The sequence below is a fragment of the Artemia franciscana genome, chromosome 2 (genome assembly GCF_032884065.1).
Source record: "Artemia franciscana chromosome 2, ASM3288406v1, whole genome shotgun sequence".
In the NCBI taxonomy this organism is placed as follows: Eukaryota; Metazoa; Arthropoda; class Branchiopoda; order Anostraca; family Artemiidae; genus Artemia; species Artemia franciscana.
In genome coordinates this window covers 61,830,792-61,848,332 of record NC_088864.1, presented here as the reverse complement: position 1 = coordinate 61,848,332, position 17,541 = coordinate 61,830,792, and the positions used below count along the sequence as shown (strand labels likewise).

The window sequence follows — 17,541 nt, the reverse complement described above, 5'->3', positions numbered from 1 at the left end:
GGCCCGAGCGAAGAAAGGGCCGAAGAATTTTACAGACCACATTATCCGCAGAAATTTTTTCAAGGATCATTTTCTGCAAGGATGAAACTCTCTGGGGGGACATTATACAAAAGGAACTTTCCATGAAGTAATTTCTTGGGGGAAGGGGGGTGGTCTTCCAGCATTATTTGTAAAACCGTCAGAAATTAAACTTAAAGTACAAGTTTTTTTCAGCTGAAAGTTAGGAGTAACATTAAGACTTAAAATGAACAGAATTTTTTCTTATATAAGGGGGCTGCCCCTTCCTCAATGCCTTATCCTTTCTGCTAATGCCTGACTTTTTGTCTAAATTCTTTAAGTACGACTCTTGAAAACACAAGGGCCATTTTACTGGAAGGAGAAGCTTTTTAAAGTACTAAATAACTTAAGCTTGAAGAGCGGGGGACTGAGGAGGGGGCAGTCCCTCCGCATATACGGAAGTTTTAGTTCGTTTTAGGTTTCAAAGTTACTCCTTACTTTCAATTTAAACCTGTTATTTGTTTTCAATTATTTTTAGACACGTCTCGTAAAATAGTAACATTTATTAAATTATTGCTTCATTCATAACCTTTGCTAAGAGGACACCTTTATAATTAATTTATTTTTCTGTGACTATTATATTACTATTATAAGGAATTTTTCCGCATTGAAGTGGTTAGGCTCAAAATTTATACTTTTTTTTGAATATTTATTAACATATGTTCTAGATTTCTTCATCAGCATCCTATATCACTCCTTGACTCCATTTAATTTTTTTTTGGGGGGGGGAATTCCAAAATTTATGGAAAATTCTGCACTATTGCTAAAATACACTATGTCAGTTAAAATGCATCAACACAGACATAATTAGAACAAATTAAAAATAATTTTGGCATTCTATTTATCAACATTGAGTATAAAAAGAACCATTGCACGATTGAATCGACTGCGAAAAATAATTTTTTCCGAATTTTTGTACTTCTTTGTTTAAAAATTAAACATAATTATAAAAGCACTTTCTACACCTTCTTAGTTGCAGCTGCGGCAAGATCCGCTAAAAGTTGCACTATGTGATCAGGGACCGCTGGTGGCACAGGAAGATGATCACCAGCTGGTACAAACCCATTTTCATCTGCAATGTACGTCAAGGTGACAATGGTTCCGTCTGGAGCAGTGTATGTTACTTTTCCTTCTGACATTTGTCCTTTTTCCTCGCCAACTTCTACAATACGACCAGATTCGTCCCGGGAAATTCCATTACTGGTTTCAAATCTGAAAAATAGGGCGTTAATAATTAATAACGGGTTTTCAGGAGCTTAGCGGAAGAGGGAACGACTGTTTAAACTTCTTTCTTGCTCCATATCTATATTGCATATGTCAATTTTGTCGGTGGCATGTGGAAAGTAGAAAATATACCTGCAATAGGTCAATATGGGGGGGGGGGCTATACACCATGATATTGGTTCTAAAAAGCCTACTGTCGGTCTCTTTGAACTGTCGGGCCACCTACAGAGCCACTCATGTGGAAGAAGTAGCATATTAAAAACGTTATTTGAATTAATATCTACTCTGTAGAAATAATTTAAAAAGTCTTAGGCTTCCAAATATATTCTGGATATATAAAAGGAGCTAAATTGGGGGGAGTTTAAATCTTTGAGCTGACGAAGATACTTAGTATAAACTCAAATATTATAGAACATGGGTGAATTAAGGTGAATGTTCTGTGTGCTCTAGTTTTCTGTAATTTTTGTCACTAATTGTTGGTAGATAATTGTCTTGCAGTAAACGCCCATTCGCGATAATTATTAATTAATCTATAAGAATGAATTGTGTCACACGTCTGAGAATAGATTTTGTATTATGGCAATAGTTCTCAATGTGAACTAAAAAATCAAAGTTTCATTTGTAAATAATTTAATTACTCTGAAAACTTCTGCATCTGTTTTAAACTGACAACATTCATTTGAAATAAACATAATTTATGTCACGATAATTAAATAACTTAAAGGAATTAGGTTTCGTTTCATCGTAATATTCCTCAATGTGAACATAAAATTACAGTTTCATTAGTAAACAATCTAATTATTCTGAAAACTTCTGCATTTGTTTTTAAACTTACAATATTCATTTGAAATAAACACAATTTATTTCACGATAATTAATTAATTTACAGGAATAAATTAAGTTACACGTTTGAGAATAAGTTTCGTTTTATCGCGATAATCCTCAATAAGAACATAAAATCACATTTTCGTTATTGTATAATCTAATCATTCTGAAAACTTCTGCATTTGTTTTAAATTGATATAATTCGTTTGAAATAAACACAATTTATTTCATGATAATTAATTAATTTACAGGGAGGAATTGGGTTACACGTCTGAGAAAATGTTTCGTTTCATCGCAATAATCCTCAATATAAATATAAAATCACAGTTTCATTAGTATATTGTCTAATCATTCTGAAAACTTCGGCATTTGTTTTAAATCGACATAATTTGTTTGAATAAACACAATTTATTTCACGATAATTAATTAATTTACAGGAATGAATCAACTTACGAGTCTGAGATTAGTTTTCGTTTCAGTGCAATAATCCTTAATCAAACAGTTCGTGGTAACGAACTGTAGCAAGGAGCGACCCGACTCAATAGTAAACGAAACTCTAAAAAACGGAATTTTGATACTAAAAGATACATCAAAAGAATCGGATTTTCATTCTGATTTTAAATATATAAGTTTCATCAACATTTAGTCTTTGTCATCAAAAGTTACGAGCCTGAGAAAATTTACCTTATTTTGGAAAATATCGGGAAACACACCCTAAAAGTCATAGAATCTTAACGAAAATCACACCATCGCATTCCGCGTATCAGAGGACCCTTTTGCGAAAATTTCAAGCTCCTATCTACAAAAATGTAGAATTTCGTATTTTTTGCCAGAAGAAAGATCACGGGTGCGGGTTTATTTGTTGTTTTTTTCCCAGGGGTCATCGTATCGACCAAATTGTCCTAGAATGTCGCAAGAGGGCTCATTCTAATGGAAATGAAAAGCTCTAGTGCCCTTTTTAAGTAACCAAAAAAATTGGAGGGCACCTAGGCCCCCTCCCACGCTCATTTTTTACCCAAAGTCAACGGATTCAAATTTTCAGATTGCCATTTTGTTCAGCATAGTCAAAAAACCTAATAACTATGTCTTTGGGGATGACTTACTCCCCCATACTCCCCAGGGGAGGGGCTGCAAGTTACAAACTTTGAACATTGTTTCCATACAGCAATGGTTATTGAGAAGTGTACAGGCGTTTTCAGTGGGAGTTTTTGGTTTGGGGGAGTGATGGGGGTTGAGGAGAGGTGGCTATGTGGGATGTTCTTTCCTTAGAGGAATATTTCATGGGGGAAGAGAAATTCAATGAAAAGGGCACAGGATTTTCTTGCATTACTATCAAAAAAATGAAAAAATAAACATGAAAAAGCTTTTTCAATTAAAAGTAAGGAGTAGCATTAAAACTTAAAACGAAAAGAGATTATTACGCATATGAGGCGTTCTTCTCCTCCTAAATACGTCGCTCTTTATGCTAAAGTATCTTTAGTAATTTCAACTATTTATTCTGCGGCCTTTCTGATTCAGGGGTCATTCTTAAAGAATTGGGACAAAACTTAAGCTTTAGCATGAAGAGCGAGGTATTAAATAGGGGATAAACCCCCTCACAAACATAATAAAAATATAAGAATATAGAAGTTTGTTACGTAAGTTAATTCTTAAGTTACGTATATTTTTTACTAATAAAAACGTTCGTTAAAAATTAAAAATTCTAGTTGCCTTTTTAAGTAATCGAAAAATTGGAGGACAACTAGGTCTCCATCCCCACCCCTTATTTCTCAAAATCGTCTGATCAAAACTAAGAGAAAGCCATTTAGCCAAAAAAAGAATTAATATACAAATTTCATTTTAATGATTTATGTGCGGAGAGCCGAAATCAAACATGCATTAATTCAAAAACGTTCAGTAATTAAATAAAAAAACTAGTTTTTTTAACTGAAAGTAAGGAGCGACATCAAAACTTAAAACGAACAGAAATTACTCCGTGTATGAAAGTGAATGTTCCCTTCTCAACGCCCTGCTCTTTACGCTAAAGTTTGTTACTGTTTAACAAAGTAGAATTGAGAGAAAGAGTCAAACTTTAGCGTATAGAGCAGGGCACTGATATGGGAACAGCCCCTTTCATACACGAAGTAATTTCTGTTCGTTTTAAGTTTTAATGTCGCTCCTTACTTTCAGTTAAAAAAAAACTAGTTTTTTTTATTTAATATGAATGTAAAATCACAGTTTCATTAGTGTATAATCTTATCATTCTGAAAACTTCTACATTTGTTTTAAGTTGAACATAATTCGTCTGAAATAAAACAATTTGTTTCACGATAATTATTGATTTACAGGCATGAGTTGAGTTACACGTCTGAGAATACTTTTCGTTTCATCACAATAATCCTCAATATGAACATAAAATCACATTTTCATTAGTAAATAATCTAATTATTCTGAAAGATTCTTTATTTGTTCTAAACTGATAATATTCGTTTGAAATAAACACAATTTATTTCATGAAAAGTAATTAATTTACAGGGAGGAATTGGGTTACATGTCTGAGTCGTTTTATCGCCATAATCCATAATATAAACATAAAATCACTGTTTCATTAGTAAATAATTTAATAATTTTGAAAATTTCCACATCAGATTTAAACTTATAATATTCATTTGAAATAAACACAATTTATTTGACAATGATTAATTAATTTACAGGCATGAATTAAGTTAGGTGTCTGAGAATACGTTTCAATTTCCTCGCAATAATCCTCAATATGAACATAAAATCACACTTTCATTAGTTAATAATCTAATCATTCTGAAAACTTCTGCATCCGTTTTAAATTGACGATGTTCATTTGAAATAAACACAATTTATTTCACGATAATTAATTGATTTACAGGAATGAACTGAGTTACACGTCTGAGAATACGTTTCGTTTTACCGCAATAATCCTCAGTATGAACACAAAATCACAGTTTCATTAGTTAATAATCTAATCATTCTGAAAACTTCTGCATCCGTTTTAAACTGACGATGTTATTATTTGAAATAAGCACAATTTATTTCATGATAATTAATCGATTTACAGGAATGAACTGAGCTACACGTCTGAGAATACGTTTCGTTTTACCGCAATAATCCTCAGTATGAACACAAAATCACATTTTCATTAGTTAATAATCTAATCATTCTGAAAACTTCTGCATCTGTTTTAAACTGACAAAATTCATTTGAAATAAACACAATTTATTTCATGATACGTAATTAATTTACAAGAATGAATTGAGTTGCGTGTCTGAGAATACGTTCCAATTCACCACAATAATCCTCAATATGAAAATAAAATCACAGTTTCATTAATAAATAATATAATCATTCTAAAACGTCTGGATCTGTTTCAAACTGACAATATTCATTTGAAATCAACACAATATATTTCACTCTAATTCATCTAGGAGTCAATCACTCTATTCCACAGTAATGGAGGGAAACCTTACTTTAAAAGATTTTCTGCTACTAAAATAAAATAGGATGGATGATAAATTAATAAGATTTGGAAAAAAATCTCCTACTTAATCTTTAATATACAGGACTTTCTTGAGATATAGCATTTGAAGGGAGTAGCCTTTTTTAGTCTAAGCTAATTTCATTAGAATGACTTCTAGGATATCTGAAGGTAGCGAAAATGCATAAATTCATAGTTGGAACTGTAATTCAGTGTTTTAGTTTCGAGATTAATAAAATATTGAAATGAGAAAAACTAATTTTGTTTCTTAGTTATATAATTTATTAATTTTTAATTTTTAGTTCATAGTGAAAACATGAATTCACGATGTCATCAGCCCTAACAAGGTCTCAGCACTAAAATGAGCTTCTACAAGAGGGATTCCAGTGGTTAATTTCTTCGTACCTGGGTAAACCCACGTCGGTGGAATTTGCATGAAATTAAAAATATTAAAACAATCTGTAGAATCATAATATGTGTTTCCAACCGAGAAATTTTTTTCTTGAACCTTATCTATTGTTCTTGTACCTTATACCTGAACCAGCCAGTGTGGATACTATCCTGGAGGAAAGGAGGATAACCTTTCCTCCTTTTGCGAAGGAAAAGAGGAAAGGAAAAGGAAAGTTTTTTGCAGCCATCTTGAATATTAAAATTTTAAAAACTAATGCCTATAAACATTTAAGCAGTCAGATCATGATTTCTGCTTCACTGAAAATCATAGATATTTGGAAAATTTCATCTTTTAAAAAAAAGGAAATTTTAACATTTAAAAATTCAATATTGCTGAAGCTTATAGGAGTTAATATTTTTATATGGTAAAAACGTTCATTTTCATCGTTTTTTGATGCAGCAATTTTGGGTATGCAAATTGCAGTAAATTTGCAGCATTGTTAATCCTTTGACAAATAAAAACCCTGTTGCTCAACATCACATCATTTTAAATGAAGCTTAAATTACATTTGAGCCATTTGGGGAGTGTGAGAGGGGAGGGGGGGGCTTCACTTCGAACTTATGACAACTAAAAATACTATTCTCAAAACACAAATTGTTTTCAGCAAAGTGCAAATCACGCTCTTGCCTAGTAGCTGACTGTTTTTGGTAATTATTGTTTGTTTTAAAATTAACCTTTGACAAAAACTTAAACTTATATGTTTGCTTAAATTTTGAATTTGATGTATTCAATTTATCTATTATTCTTTTAAGATTCATTTATCCATATATAGGAGGATCTCCTATCTTTATTTTTGATTTGATTGTCCATTTTCATTTCTGTTCTTTTGGGGTTTGATTTATTCTTTTATGTAGTGATTTCTATTCGCTTTAGGTTTGAATTATGTTCTCAGTCTATATTTTATCTTAATAAGTTTGATTTTCTTGAAAAAACTTCTATCTTGGAAAGCGTGTTTTTAAACAAAATATTAAAAGAGTCAGTAATATCATTCTAAGATTCTTTTTAGTTATTAAACGTTTTAACAACGAAAAAGAAACACAATTTGATTTCCCAACACTCTTTCTTAATATTATATGCTATACCGTGGGATTTATCTTCCCATCTCCACCGTTTTTCCCAGTAACCGGGCTGGGGGCCCAGAATTTTTTTTTTACATCATTTTACCCTCTGCCAAGGTACTAAGACCTGATCAACTAGAATCTTATTTGGCCCATTTCCAGGCCCCAGAATCTTCCCCTTCCTAAAACATTATCTGTCCCACTGGACTAGGAAACGATCCCTGAAAGTTTCAATCTAATCTGAAGAAGGTTTGTTGGTCCTTTTTTTTTATTAAGGGTGACATTACCCCCAAACTAGAATTGTTTTTATGCATTAGGGCACACATGGCCTAGAGGCTCATAGTCTTAAACATCAATTAAATAAAAAAAAACAAGTTTTTTGAAATGAAAGTAAGGAGCGACATTAAAACTTAAAACGAACAGAAATTACTCCGTATATAAAAGGGGCTTTTCCTCCTCGACACCCCGCTCTTTACGCTAAAGTTTTTTATTGTTTCAAAAAGTAGAGTTGCGAGAAAGAATCAAACAAACTCGAGGAGGAAAAGCCCCTTTCATATACGGAGTAATTTCTGTTCGTTTTAAGTTTTAATGTCGCTCCTTACTTTCATTTCAAAAAACTTGTTTTTTTTTAATTTAATTTCTGAAAGTTTTTGAATTAATGCATGTCTGATTTTGGCTCTCCGTACATAAATTATTAAAATGAAATTTGCATATTAATTCTTTTTTTGGCGAAATGGCTTTCTCTTAGTTTCTCTTAGTTAGACGATTTTGAGAAATAAGGGGTGGGGAAGGAGGCCTAGTTGCCCTCCAATTTTTTGGTTACTTAAAAAGGCAACTAGATCTTTTAATTTTTAACGAACGTTTTTATTAGTAAAAAATATACGTAACTTAAGAATTAACTTACGTAACAAACTTTTATATTATTCTATTTTTGATTATATATATGAGGGGGTTGGTCCCCTCGTTAATACCTCGCTCTTCACACTAAATCTTGTTTTGTCCCAATTCTTTAAGAATGACCCCTGAATCAGAAAGGCCGTAGAATAAATAGTTGAAATTACTTAAAAAATTTTTAGCATAAAGAGCGAAGTATTTATCTCTTCCTAAATACCTCGCTCTTTATGCTAAAGTATTTTTAGAACCCCTCATATGCGTAATAATCTCTGTTTGTTTTAATGCTTCTCCTTAATTTCAATTGAAAAAAACTTTTTCATGTTTATATTTTCATTGTTTTTTTTTAATAGTAATGCTAGAAAATCCTGCGCCCTTTTCATTGAGTTTCTCTTCCCCCATGAAATATTCCTCCAAGGAAAGATCCTCCCATATAGCCCCCTCCCCTGAACCCCACACCCAAACCAAAAAAGTCCCCCTGATAACGTCGGTACATTTCCCAGTAACCATTACTATATGTAAACATTGGTCAAAGTTTGTTACTTGCAACCCCTCCCCCAGGGACTGTGGGGGGTAAGTCATCCCCAAAGACATAGTTATTATGGTGTTTAACTATGCGGAACAAAATGGCTATCTCAAAATTTTGATCCATTGACTTTGGGAAAATAATGAGCGTGGGAGGGGGCCTAGGTGCCCTCCAATTTTTTGGTCACTTAAAAAGGGCACTAGAACTTTTAATTTCCGTTAGAATGAGCCCTCTTGCAAACTCTAGGACCACTTGGTCGTTACGATGACCACTGGGGAAAAAAACAAAACAAAAAAACAAACAAACAAATAAACACGCACCCGTAATTTGTCTTATGGCAAAAAATACGAAATTCCACATTTTTGTAGATTAGACCTTGAAATTTTTTCTATAGGGTTCTCTAATACGCTGAATGCGATGGTGTGATTTTCGTTAAGATCCTATGACTTTTAGGGGGTGTTACCCCCTATTTTCCAAAATAAGGCAAATTTTCTCAGGCTCGTAACTTTTGATGACAAAGACTAAATTCGATGAAACTTATATATTTAAGATCAGCATAAAAATCCGATTCTTTTGATCGATAGGACAATTTGGTCGATACGATGACCCCTGGGAAAAAAACAACAAATAAACACGCACCCGTGATCTTTCTTCTGGCAAAAAATACGAAATTCTACATTTTTGTAGATAGGAGCTTGAAATTTTCGCAAAAGGGTCCTCTGATACGCGGAATGCGATGGTGTGATTTTCGTTAAGATTCTATGACTTTTAGGGTGTGTTTCCCGATATTTTCCAAAATAAGGTAAATTTTCTCAGGCTCGTAACTTTTGATGACAAAGACTAAATGTTGATGAAACTTATATATTTAAAATCAGAATGAAAATCCGATTCTTTTGATGTATCTTTTAGTATCAAAATTCCGTTTTTTAGAGTTTCGTTTACTATTGAGCCGGGTCGCTCCTTACTACAGTTCGTTACCACAAACTGTTTGATATGTTTAGAATCAAAGAATATGCTGCCCATTTTTTGGGCCCAATTGTAAGGTAGACAGATTTTTTATTTCGTTTTTATAAAACGGGGTCAATCGAAAAGCATTTTTTGCACCGTTTTAAATGGGGCCTCAGATTCCAATCTAAGTTATTTTTCTACATTAGAGTTGTTTGGCCACAGAAAATGCGGGTTTAAGTTTCAAGTGGAGGGGTAGAATAATATGTTTTCTATATTTTCTCTTGATTTGGGGTCTTCTTGGCTCAAGGACTTGTTGATATAAGTTCTGAACTATTGAGAAAAAACTGTTGTTAGTCCTTTCTATGCCCTATTATTAGAAGACGACCCCTTAAAACTTTTCTTACGTTAGGCTAGTCTTGGCTTAGGGGCTTAATGCTGAAATTTTCAAAATGATCAACGACAATATATTTTTGAATAATTGTTAGGACCCCTTATACCCTCCTCATCCGTAAATTGCATGGTCTACTTAACCCAGGCAATGATATTCGAAAGCCTACCAGATTTTTTTTTCTTCTAAGGCATCCCAATTGAAATAATCTAGTATCTCTTACCCGAACTTGTACGCTCCTGATTCTACATCAATTTCCAGAGGTGTTTCTCTCACCAGTTCAGCTTCCCTTTCTCTATCCCCTTCTGGTCGGGCAAGAGCAAGAGCGATAAATGTAGCAAGATATATCTGCAAATAGGAATCGCAAATTGTAAAATAGGCAAAGAGTACCAATTATCAGGCATGTCAATATCAGAAGGGGGAAAGCTTTCGAAAATAGATTGTGAAAATATCTTTACAACTTTTTTTTCTCGTTACACCTTTTTTTTGGATATTTTTATTGAAAAAATCTTATCTTTGTATTCAAAAATAAATCCTCCCTCCCTCGCCTTAAATTCTTAGGAATTGATGCATCGGCCAATCAGTCCCATTCTATTTCAATTTTTGCGCCTTTCTCGGTGTCGTATACCTATGTTAAGGCTTGCTGAAATATTTTTGCTGAAACAAAATGATCTTATCGAAATATCAAACTAATAAATAAATATCAAATTAAATATGTGATATTTATATCTAAATACCAAACTAATAAATACATGTGGCAAAAAAGTATTTAACATTTATATGCCTATCCCAAAATTAGATTTTAAATATTGAAAGGTATCTTCAAATTGAGTTATGACACATTAATTTAATACTAATTAAATTAATTTAATTAATTTTGCTAATTTTTTTGCTAATTTGCTAAAAAAAAATTTTGGCAAAAGGCATACAGGTTGTTACACCAGGATGAAGCTAAGACCGGAATAAAATGCCTTTAATGCTCTAAAAAATCTCGTAATATCTTCATATTTATATCTAAATACCAAACATGTGGCAAAAAGGTATTTAACATTTATATGCCAATCCCGAAATTAGATTTCAAATATTGAAAGGTATCTTCAAATTGAGTTATGAAACATTAATTTAATGCTAATTAAATTAATTTAATTAATTTTGCTAATTTTTTTTGCTAATTTGCTAAAAAAAAAAGATTTGGCAAAAGGCATACAGGTTGTTACACCAGGATGAAGCTAAGACCGGAATAAAATGCCTTTAATGCTCTAAAAAATCTCGTAATATCTTGATATTTATATCTAAATACCAAACTAATAAATACATGTGGCAAAAAGGTATTTAACATTTATATGCCAATCCCGAAATTAGATTTCAAATATTGAAATGTATCTTCAAATTGAGTTATGAAACATTATTTTAATGCTAATTAAATTAATTTAATTAATTTTGCTAATTTTTTTGCTAATTTGCTAAAAAAAAAAATATTTGGCAAAAGGCATACAGGTTGTTACACCAGGATGAAGCTAAGACCGGAATAAAATGCCTTTAATGCTCTAAAAAATCTCGTAATATCTTGATATTTATAAGGTTACTAACAGATTTCAAAAGACATTTCATAAAGCGATGATAACATTACACCAAGTGAAATTGATTAGATCTAGGAAGACGAAAGAAAAAAATTATGTTTTAGCAACCATAAATGTAATTTATTTCAACTATAATATTACGGGATACGCTAGAAACATTGCACTATTAATATTATATTGAAATGTAATATATAATATCTAAAACAAATTTTATTAATTACAACACCATTATTTTGGCAATATAGAATGAACAAGAAGCTTGGAAGACTTAATGTATGATAATATTAGACTTCTTACAGTGTTTCTAGTCTAGAGCAGTCAGTTGGGTTGAAAGACAAACTTGGAATTTTAGGACAAAGGAAATTTTGTCTTTTAAAGAAAGTTTCGTCAGTTTAAAGAAAAAGCAAGAAGCATAGCGTATCTCTGTCGTGCCAGTTCATGAGAATGTTGGGAATGGACGAAAATGAATTTTGATTTTCTAATAAAGATTTTTCAATGAAAAAATTTTCTTTTTCGAAATATATGCAGGGGATATTTTCCAGCTTTTCTATTGTTTTCTAATGTTTTTCTAATAGTTATTTTCAAAACTTTGAGGGGGGGGGCAATTTTTTCCAATTAAAAAAATACAAAATGGATTTTTCAAGAACTTAAAAATATAAGAAAGAATAAAGAACCCCGACTTGTCTCACCAGTAACAGCTTAAATTCAGGCAGTCTGTTCTGGGCCTACCAAGATTTAATTTATACTAGCCTAGGCCTGCTTCCTGCTGACAGAATTTTGACTGAAAATTATTCTAAAAAACTAAAGAATTCAAATTAATTATAACATATAGTAGAGTTTTTACTCTAATCCTATAAAAATGTTTAATAAAATCTCAATTATTCAATTTTCTTAGGAATTCTCAACTTGTTCAGTGAATTTGGATGGACGCTGTGATAAAAGAAGCCCTACTGTCTTATTGATAATTTTTTTGATTCATTGAATATTGAGATATCTAAGAGATATTTCTATAAGAATGTAGAATAAAATCTCAATTACTCAATTTTCTTTGGAATTCTCAACTTGTTCAGTGAATTTGGATGGACGCTGTGATAAAGGAAGCCCTACTGTCTTATTGATAATTTTTTTGATTCATTGAATATTGAGATATCTAAGAGATATTTCTATAAGAATGTAGAATAAAATCTCAATTACTCAATTTTCTTTGGAATTCTCAACTTGTTAAATGAGTTTTGATGAACGCTGTAATAATTGAAGCCCTACGGTCTTATTGATAATTTTTTCGATTCATAGAATATTGAGATATCTAAGAGATATTTCTATAAGAATGTAGAATAAAATCTCAATTATTTAATTTTCTTGGGAATTCTCAACTTGTTCAATGAATTTTGATGGACGCTTTGATAAAAGAAGCCCTGTTGTTTTATTGATAAATTTTTTGGTTATTATTGATTGTTTATTATTTGATTGGTTATTTATTGATAAATTGTTTGGTTGAATATTGAGATAGCTAAGAAATAGACATTCCTTCAGAATCAGAAGTTCATCTTGGACCCAAATTAAACATTCATTTCCGTCAGAAATTTACTTTATCTCCATCCCCGCTCCCTGATGGTCAAATACATGCCTTGAATTATAGGCCTATAAATGCAAAGAATTTTCCAGCTTTTTGACTAACTGTTAAATTGGTCTGAAGAGAAGAGTTAATATGGAGAACTCAGTACATATATATAATTCAGGATATAAATTTAACCATTAGAAGGGAGGGGTTAAAATTACTGCGATGATAATGAATGCTATATTTGGATTCAAGATGAACTTCTGATTCAAAACAACTGTCTGTTTCTTATCTATCTAGATAATTGAATCGAATTCTCAAACAAAAATCAAATCGAAGAATAGAACCAATAATTGAACCGAATTCCTGAATCTAAAATCAAATCGAATAATAGAATTAGTAACTAAATTGAATTCCCGAATCGAAAATAAAATTGAATGATAGAACCAACAGTTGAATGGAATTCTCGGATTGAAAATCCAATCCAATAATAGAATGATTGAATCGAAAAATCGAGTGGTTTTTCCCTACTTTCCATTTTTAACTGCGTAAGATCAAGTTCCTACAAGTTTCCCATAATTTATGCCTTAACAAAGCACGTTGATAAAAAAAACTTACATATGTTTCTTGAATCGAAAACAAATCGAATAATAGAATCAGTAATTGAATCGAAACATGTACTGTTTTGTCCTACCTTTCTATTTTAAATAGTGAAAAATACAATTCTTAACACTTCTTCATAGTCTATGCCTTAACAAACACTGCTGATACAAAAAAAAAGAAAAAAAGATAACAAACAAACACAGAATCAATAGGAAAATTTTTTTTCGAGACTCGAGACAGTGGAATTCAATTCAGTGAACATTTTGGATCTATGTCTATATATATATATATATATATATATATATATATATATATATATATATATATATATATATATATATATATATATATATATATATATATATATATATATATATATATATATAACGAAAAGAGAAATCACCAATGCAACAGCACAAACACATTAAAAAAGAAAAGAAAAAAAAAGGGAGACAGAAGGAGAAAAGGAAGACTGTTTTCCTATATTAGTGATTAATATAGATCAGTACTTGAATGAGGCCTTAACCCTACTCATCCATACAATCACATAGGTCAAACAGCATAGCCATACACAATCAACCCTGAAGAATAATCCATGGACAGGAAGTCATGTCGTCAATAAGTATAAGTCGTCATTTACCAAACAATAGAAACAGTAAAGACAAATAATTCAGAGGCAACAACCCAACACAAGGGCTCATCAGGAGAATACACTTGCCTATAGGGTTTCGGCACTTTAAATTCTCAATTATATATATATATATATATATATATATATATATATATATATATATATATATATATATATATATATATATATATATATATATATATATATATATATATATATATATATATACATATGTAATCTTAGGATAAAATGTTAATTTTAAAACTAAAATGTTTAAAAGTTTTTTTTTTAAATATTTGGACACGGATCCGTAAATTCACTGAATTGAATTCATCTGTCTTGAGAAATTTTGTCTTATTGTTTCTAAGTGTATTTGTTTGTTATGGAAAGGCAGTGTGGTCTTTGTTGCTATTTATATGAAAAAAAAATGTAAAAACTTAGGTATTTTTCTTGAATAGGAGTGAAATCGAATACTAGAATCAATAGTTGCATCGAAAAATTACCATTTCTTTCCTACCTTACTGTTTTAAATCGCAGAAGATCCGATTCTCGCCACTTTCCCATAATCTATGCCTTAAGAAACACAGATGATACAAAAAAAAAAAAAAAAAAAAAAAAAAAAAAAAAAAAAAAAAAAAAAAAAAAGGTGCAAAAACATACATCTTGAATCAAAATAAAGTCAAATAATTGAATCAAAACTTGCATCGAAAAATTTACTATTTTTTCCTACCTTTCTATTTTAAATCGTGCAAGATCCGATTCTTACCATTCTCCTATAATCCATACCTGAAAAAAGCTCGTTTATAAAAAAAAAAAAAAAACTTACCCATTTTTCAAGAATCCAAAATTGAATCGAGTAATAGAATTAATAATTGAATCAAATTTTCGAATCAAAACTCAAATCGAATAATAGAATCAATAATAGAATCCAATTTTTGAATCGAACATCAAATCAAATAACAGAAGCAACAATTAGATAAAAAAGACTTACTGTTTTTTCCCTACCTTTCTATTTTTAAATCGTGAAAGATTCGAGTCTTACCAGTGCCCCATAATCTATGCGTTAATAAAGCACGCTGATAAAAAAAAAATTCAAAAACTTACATATTTTTCTCGAATCGAAAATCGAGTCGAATAATAGAATCAAAATTGAATCAAATTTTCGAAACGAAACTCAAATCGAATAATAAAATAAATAATAAATTCGAAAAATTACAGTTTTCCCCTACCTTTCCATTTTAAATCGAGCATGATTCGATTCTTACCAGTGTCCTAATAATCTCTTCCTTAACAAATCACGTTGATAAAAAAAAATTCAAAAACTTACATATTTTTCTCGAATCGAAAATCGAGTCGAATAATAGAATCAAAATTGAATCAAATTTTCGAAACGAAACTCAAATCGAATAATAAAATAAATAATAAATTCGAAAATTACAGTTTTCCCCTACCTTTCCATTTTAAATCGAGCATGATTCGATTCTTACCAGTGTCCTAATAATCTCTTCCTTAACAAATCACGTTGATAAAAAAAAATTCAAAAACTTACATATTTTTCTCGAATCGAAAATCGAGTCGAATAATAGAATCAAAATTGAATCAAATTTTCGAAACGAAACTCAAATCGAATAATAAAATAAATAATAAATTCGAAAAATTACAGTTTTCCCCTACCTTTCCATTTTAAATCGAGCAAGATTCGATTCTTACCAGTGTCCTAATAATCTCTTCCTTAACAAATCACGTTGATAAAAAAAAAATTCAAAAACTTACATATTTCATGGTTAACACTGCTATAGAATTCTACCAGCACTGTTTCGTTTGAAATCAAGACCTTGAGGTTTATATTTGAAACAAATCATTATCACTCAAAATTAACGCCCGTATTCGTAACCCTGGGTTTGAAACTCGTTGCTCTACTTTTACTCTTTTGAGAAATAATAAGGGGGGATATAAAAACCCTTCGACGAAATAGTGTTGTTTTCATCTCCATTTTGCGTTCACATTTGTCAAAGTCACCGTGTTGTTTTGACAAAAGGGGGAGGTGGCTCAAAGGAGCGAGTAAGGAGACTCACGGTCAATATCAGCTCCTTGAAAGATCGTTCACCTTTCTGGTTTTCTCCTTTCCGCAAGTTGAATGACATCTGACGCATTCAATCATAAGAAGTAAGCAGCATTGAGTTCTTCGTGTTTAAATTTTACACTGAAAACTATTGACATCTGCAAATGCAGTTTGAAAATGATTTAATTAGCATTTGCTATTAAAAAAATGCTAATGATAATGTATTTTATTAATGGATTAAAAAAAAATACTGTTTAAATTTAATTGAATGTTGTTTTGATGTTAAAAGTACAGAGTGATGCAGATTGTTTTAAGAACCCCATTCCTGCTTGGAACCTCCCCAATAGGGAACAACATAATCCCCCTCTTTTACAGGCCATGGAGCCTTTGTGGGGAGGGGCTTGCAATTGTGCTAATGAGTTCTTTTTGTTTGGTTAAAATTTATCTTAAATATAAATGTAAATAATCTACTGTTTTGCCCGAGTAAGTTTATGTTACTACTCAAAAAAAAGGAATGTCGATGGGAATTTGCCAATGATGGTGCGGCACCATAAATGGCACCAGATACATATGATACCAAACAGCTTAGGAAATGTAGCTTTCCTTGAAAGGTGTAGTTTTATGGGATGAAAGGTGTTGTGAAGTTTAACTAATTAGTTTTGCTCATTTACTTTTACGGTTCAACCCGGCAACACTGACGAAAATCTGGTACTGCCCTAAAACTTCATTATTTTGAATCAACCAAAATAAGAATCCAACCAAGATATATTCAAGAAAGTATTGCACATTATTATCCATTAATTTAAGAAAAAATGGGCTGTCCAATTGACAGTGTACATTAATTCTAATTTAATAAGGACAGTAAAAATGAAATTTTTGAATTCGTAAAGCGGAATTCTACAAAAGCATATACGTTTTAAAAAATGCAAAAGTCTGAAATTCAATTTTGATGAAAAAATATCCATGATGTAGTTGTGCACAGTGGTAGGTGGTACCAAATTAAAAAAAAAAAGAAACACGTGTGAAAAATAACCAACAAATAAGCCAAAATATTTGGCAGCAAATAGCTTGAGAAGACATTGCTTTCCTTTGAAGGTCTAGCTGTCTTCGAGAACCAACATATTATGACTACATCTAACAACTCACTGCGGCACCAAGCTGCCTGAGGCCGACACTGCTGCCCACTTTCTTCCTCCATTCCAATATATTCAAAACCTCACTCTTTACACCTTCCAAGAAGTTTCCCTTTTTC

At 31.2% G+C, this 17,541-nt stretch overlaps 1 protein-coding gene across 3 annotated transcripts; it reads right to left on the bottom strand.

The window, feature by feature from the left end:
- Positions 1 to 881: 881 nt before the first annotated feature.
- LOC136043901 (cuticle protein AMP1A-like) lies at positions 882 to 16,395 on the bottom strand. Of its 3 annotated transcripts, none has more exons than XM_065728927.1 (3): positions 16,303 to 16,395; positions 10,079 to 10,203; positions 882 to 1,269 (listed from the first exon to the last, which is right to left on the bottom strand). In XM_065728927.1, the coding sequence occupies exons 1-3, from the start codon at positions 16,378 to 16,380 to the stop codon at positions 1,017 to 1,019; spliced, it is 456 nt and encodes a 151-aa protein (XP_065584999.1). In that variant the 5' UTR covers positions 16,381 to 16,395; the 3' UTR covers positions 882 to 1,016. The 3 variants fall into 3 exon arrangements, with proteins under 3 accessions (XP_065584999.1, XP_065585001.1, XP_065585002.1); XM_065728929.1 differs by lacking the exon at positions 16,303 to 16,395 and adding an exon at positions 16,188 to 16,235; XM_065728930.1 differs by lacking the exon at positions 16,303 to 16,395 and adding an exon at positions 16,001 to 16,159.
- Positions 16,396 to 17,541: the final 1,146 nt, after the last annotated feature.

Excerpts from the sequence above, each read along its gene's own strand:
- LOC136043901 (XM_065728927.1), bottom strand. The coding sequence starts at position 16,380 with ATGCGTCAGATGTCATTCAACTTGCGGAAAGGAGAAAACCAGAAAGGT. Across the intron at positions 10,204-16,302 it reads TCAAGGAGCTGATATTGACC|ATATATCTTGCTACATTTAT; the intron begins GTGAGTCTCCTT and ends TCCTATTTGCAG. Across the intron at positions 1,270-10,078 it reads TCAGGAGCGTACAAGTTCGG|ATTTGAAACCAGTAATGGAA; the intron begins GTAAGAGATACT and ends CCTATTTTTCAG.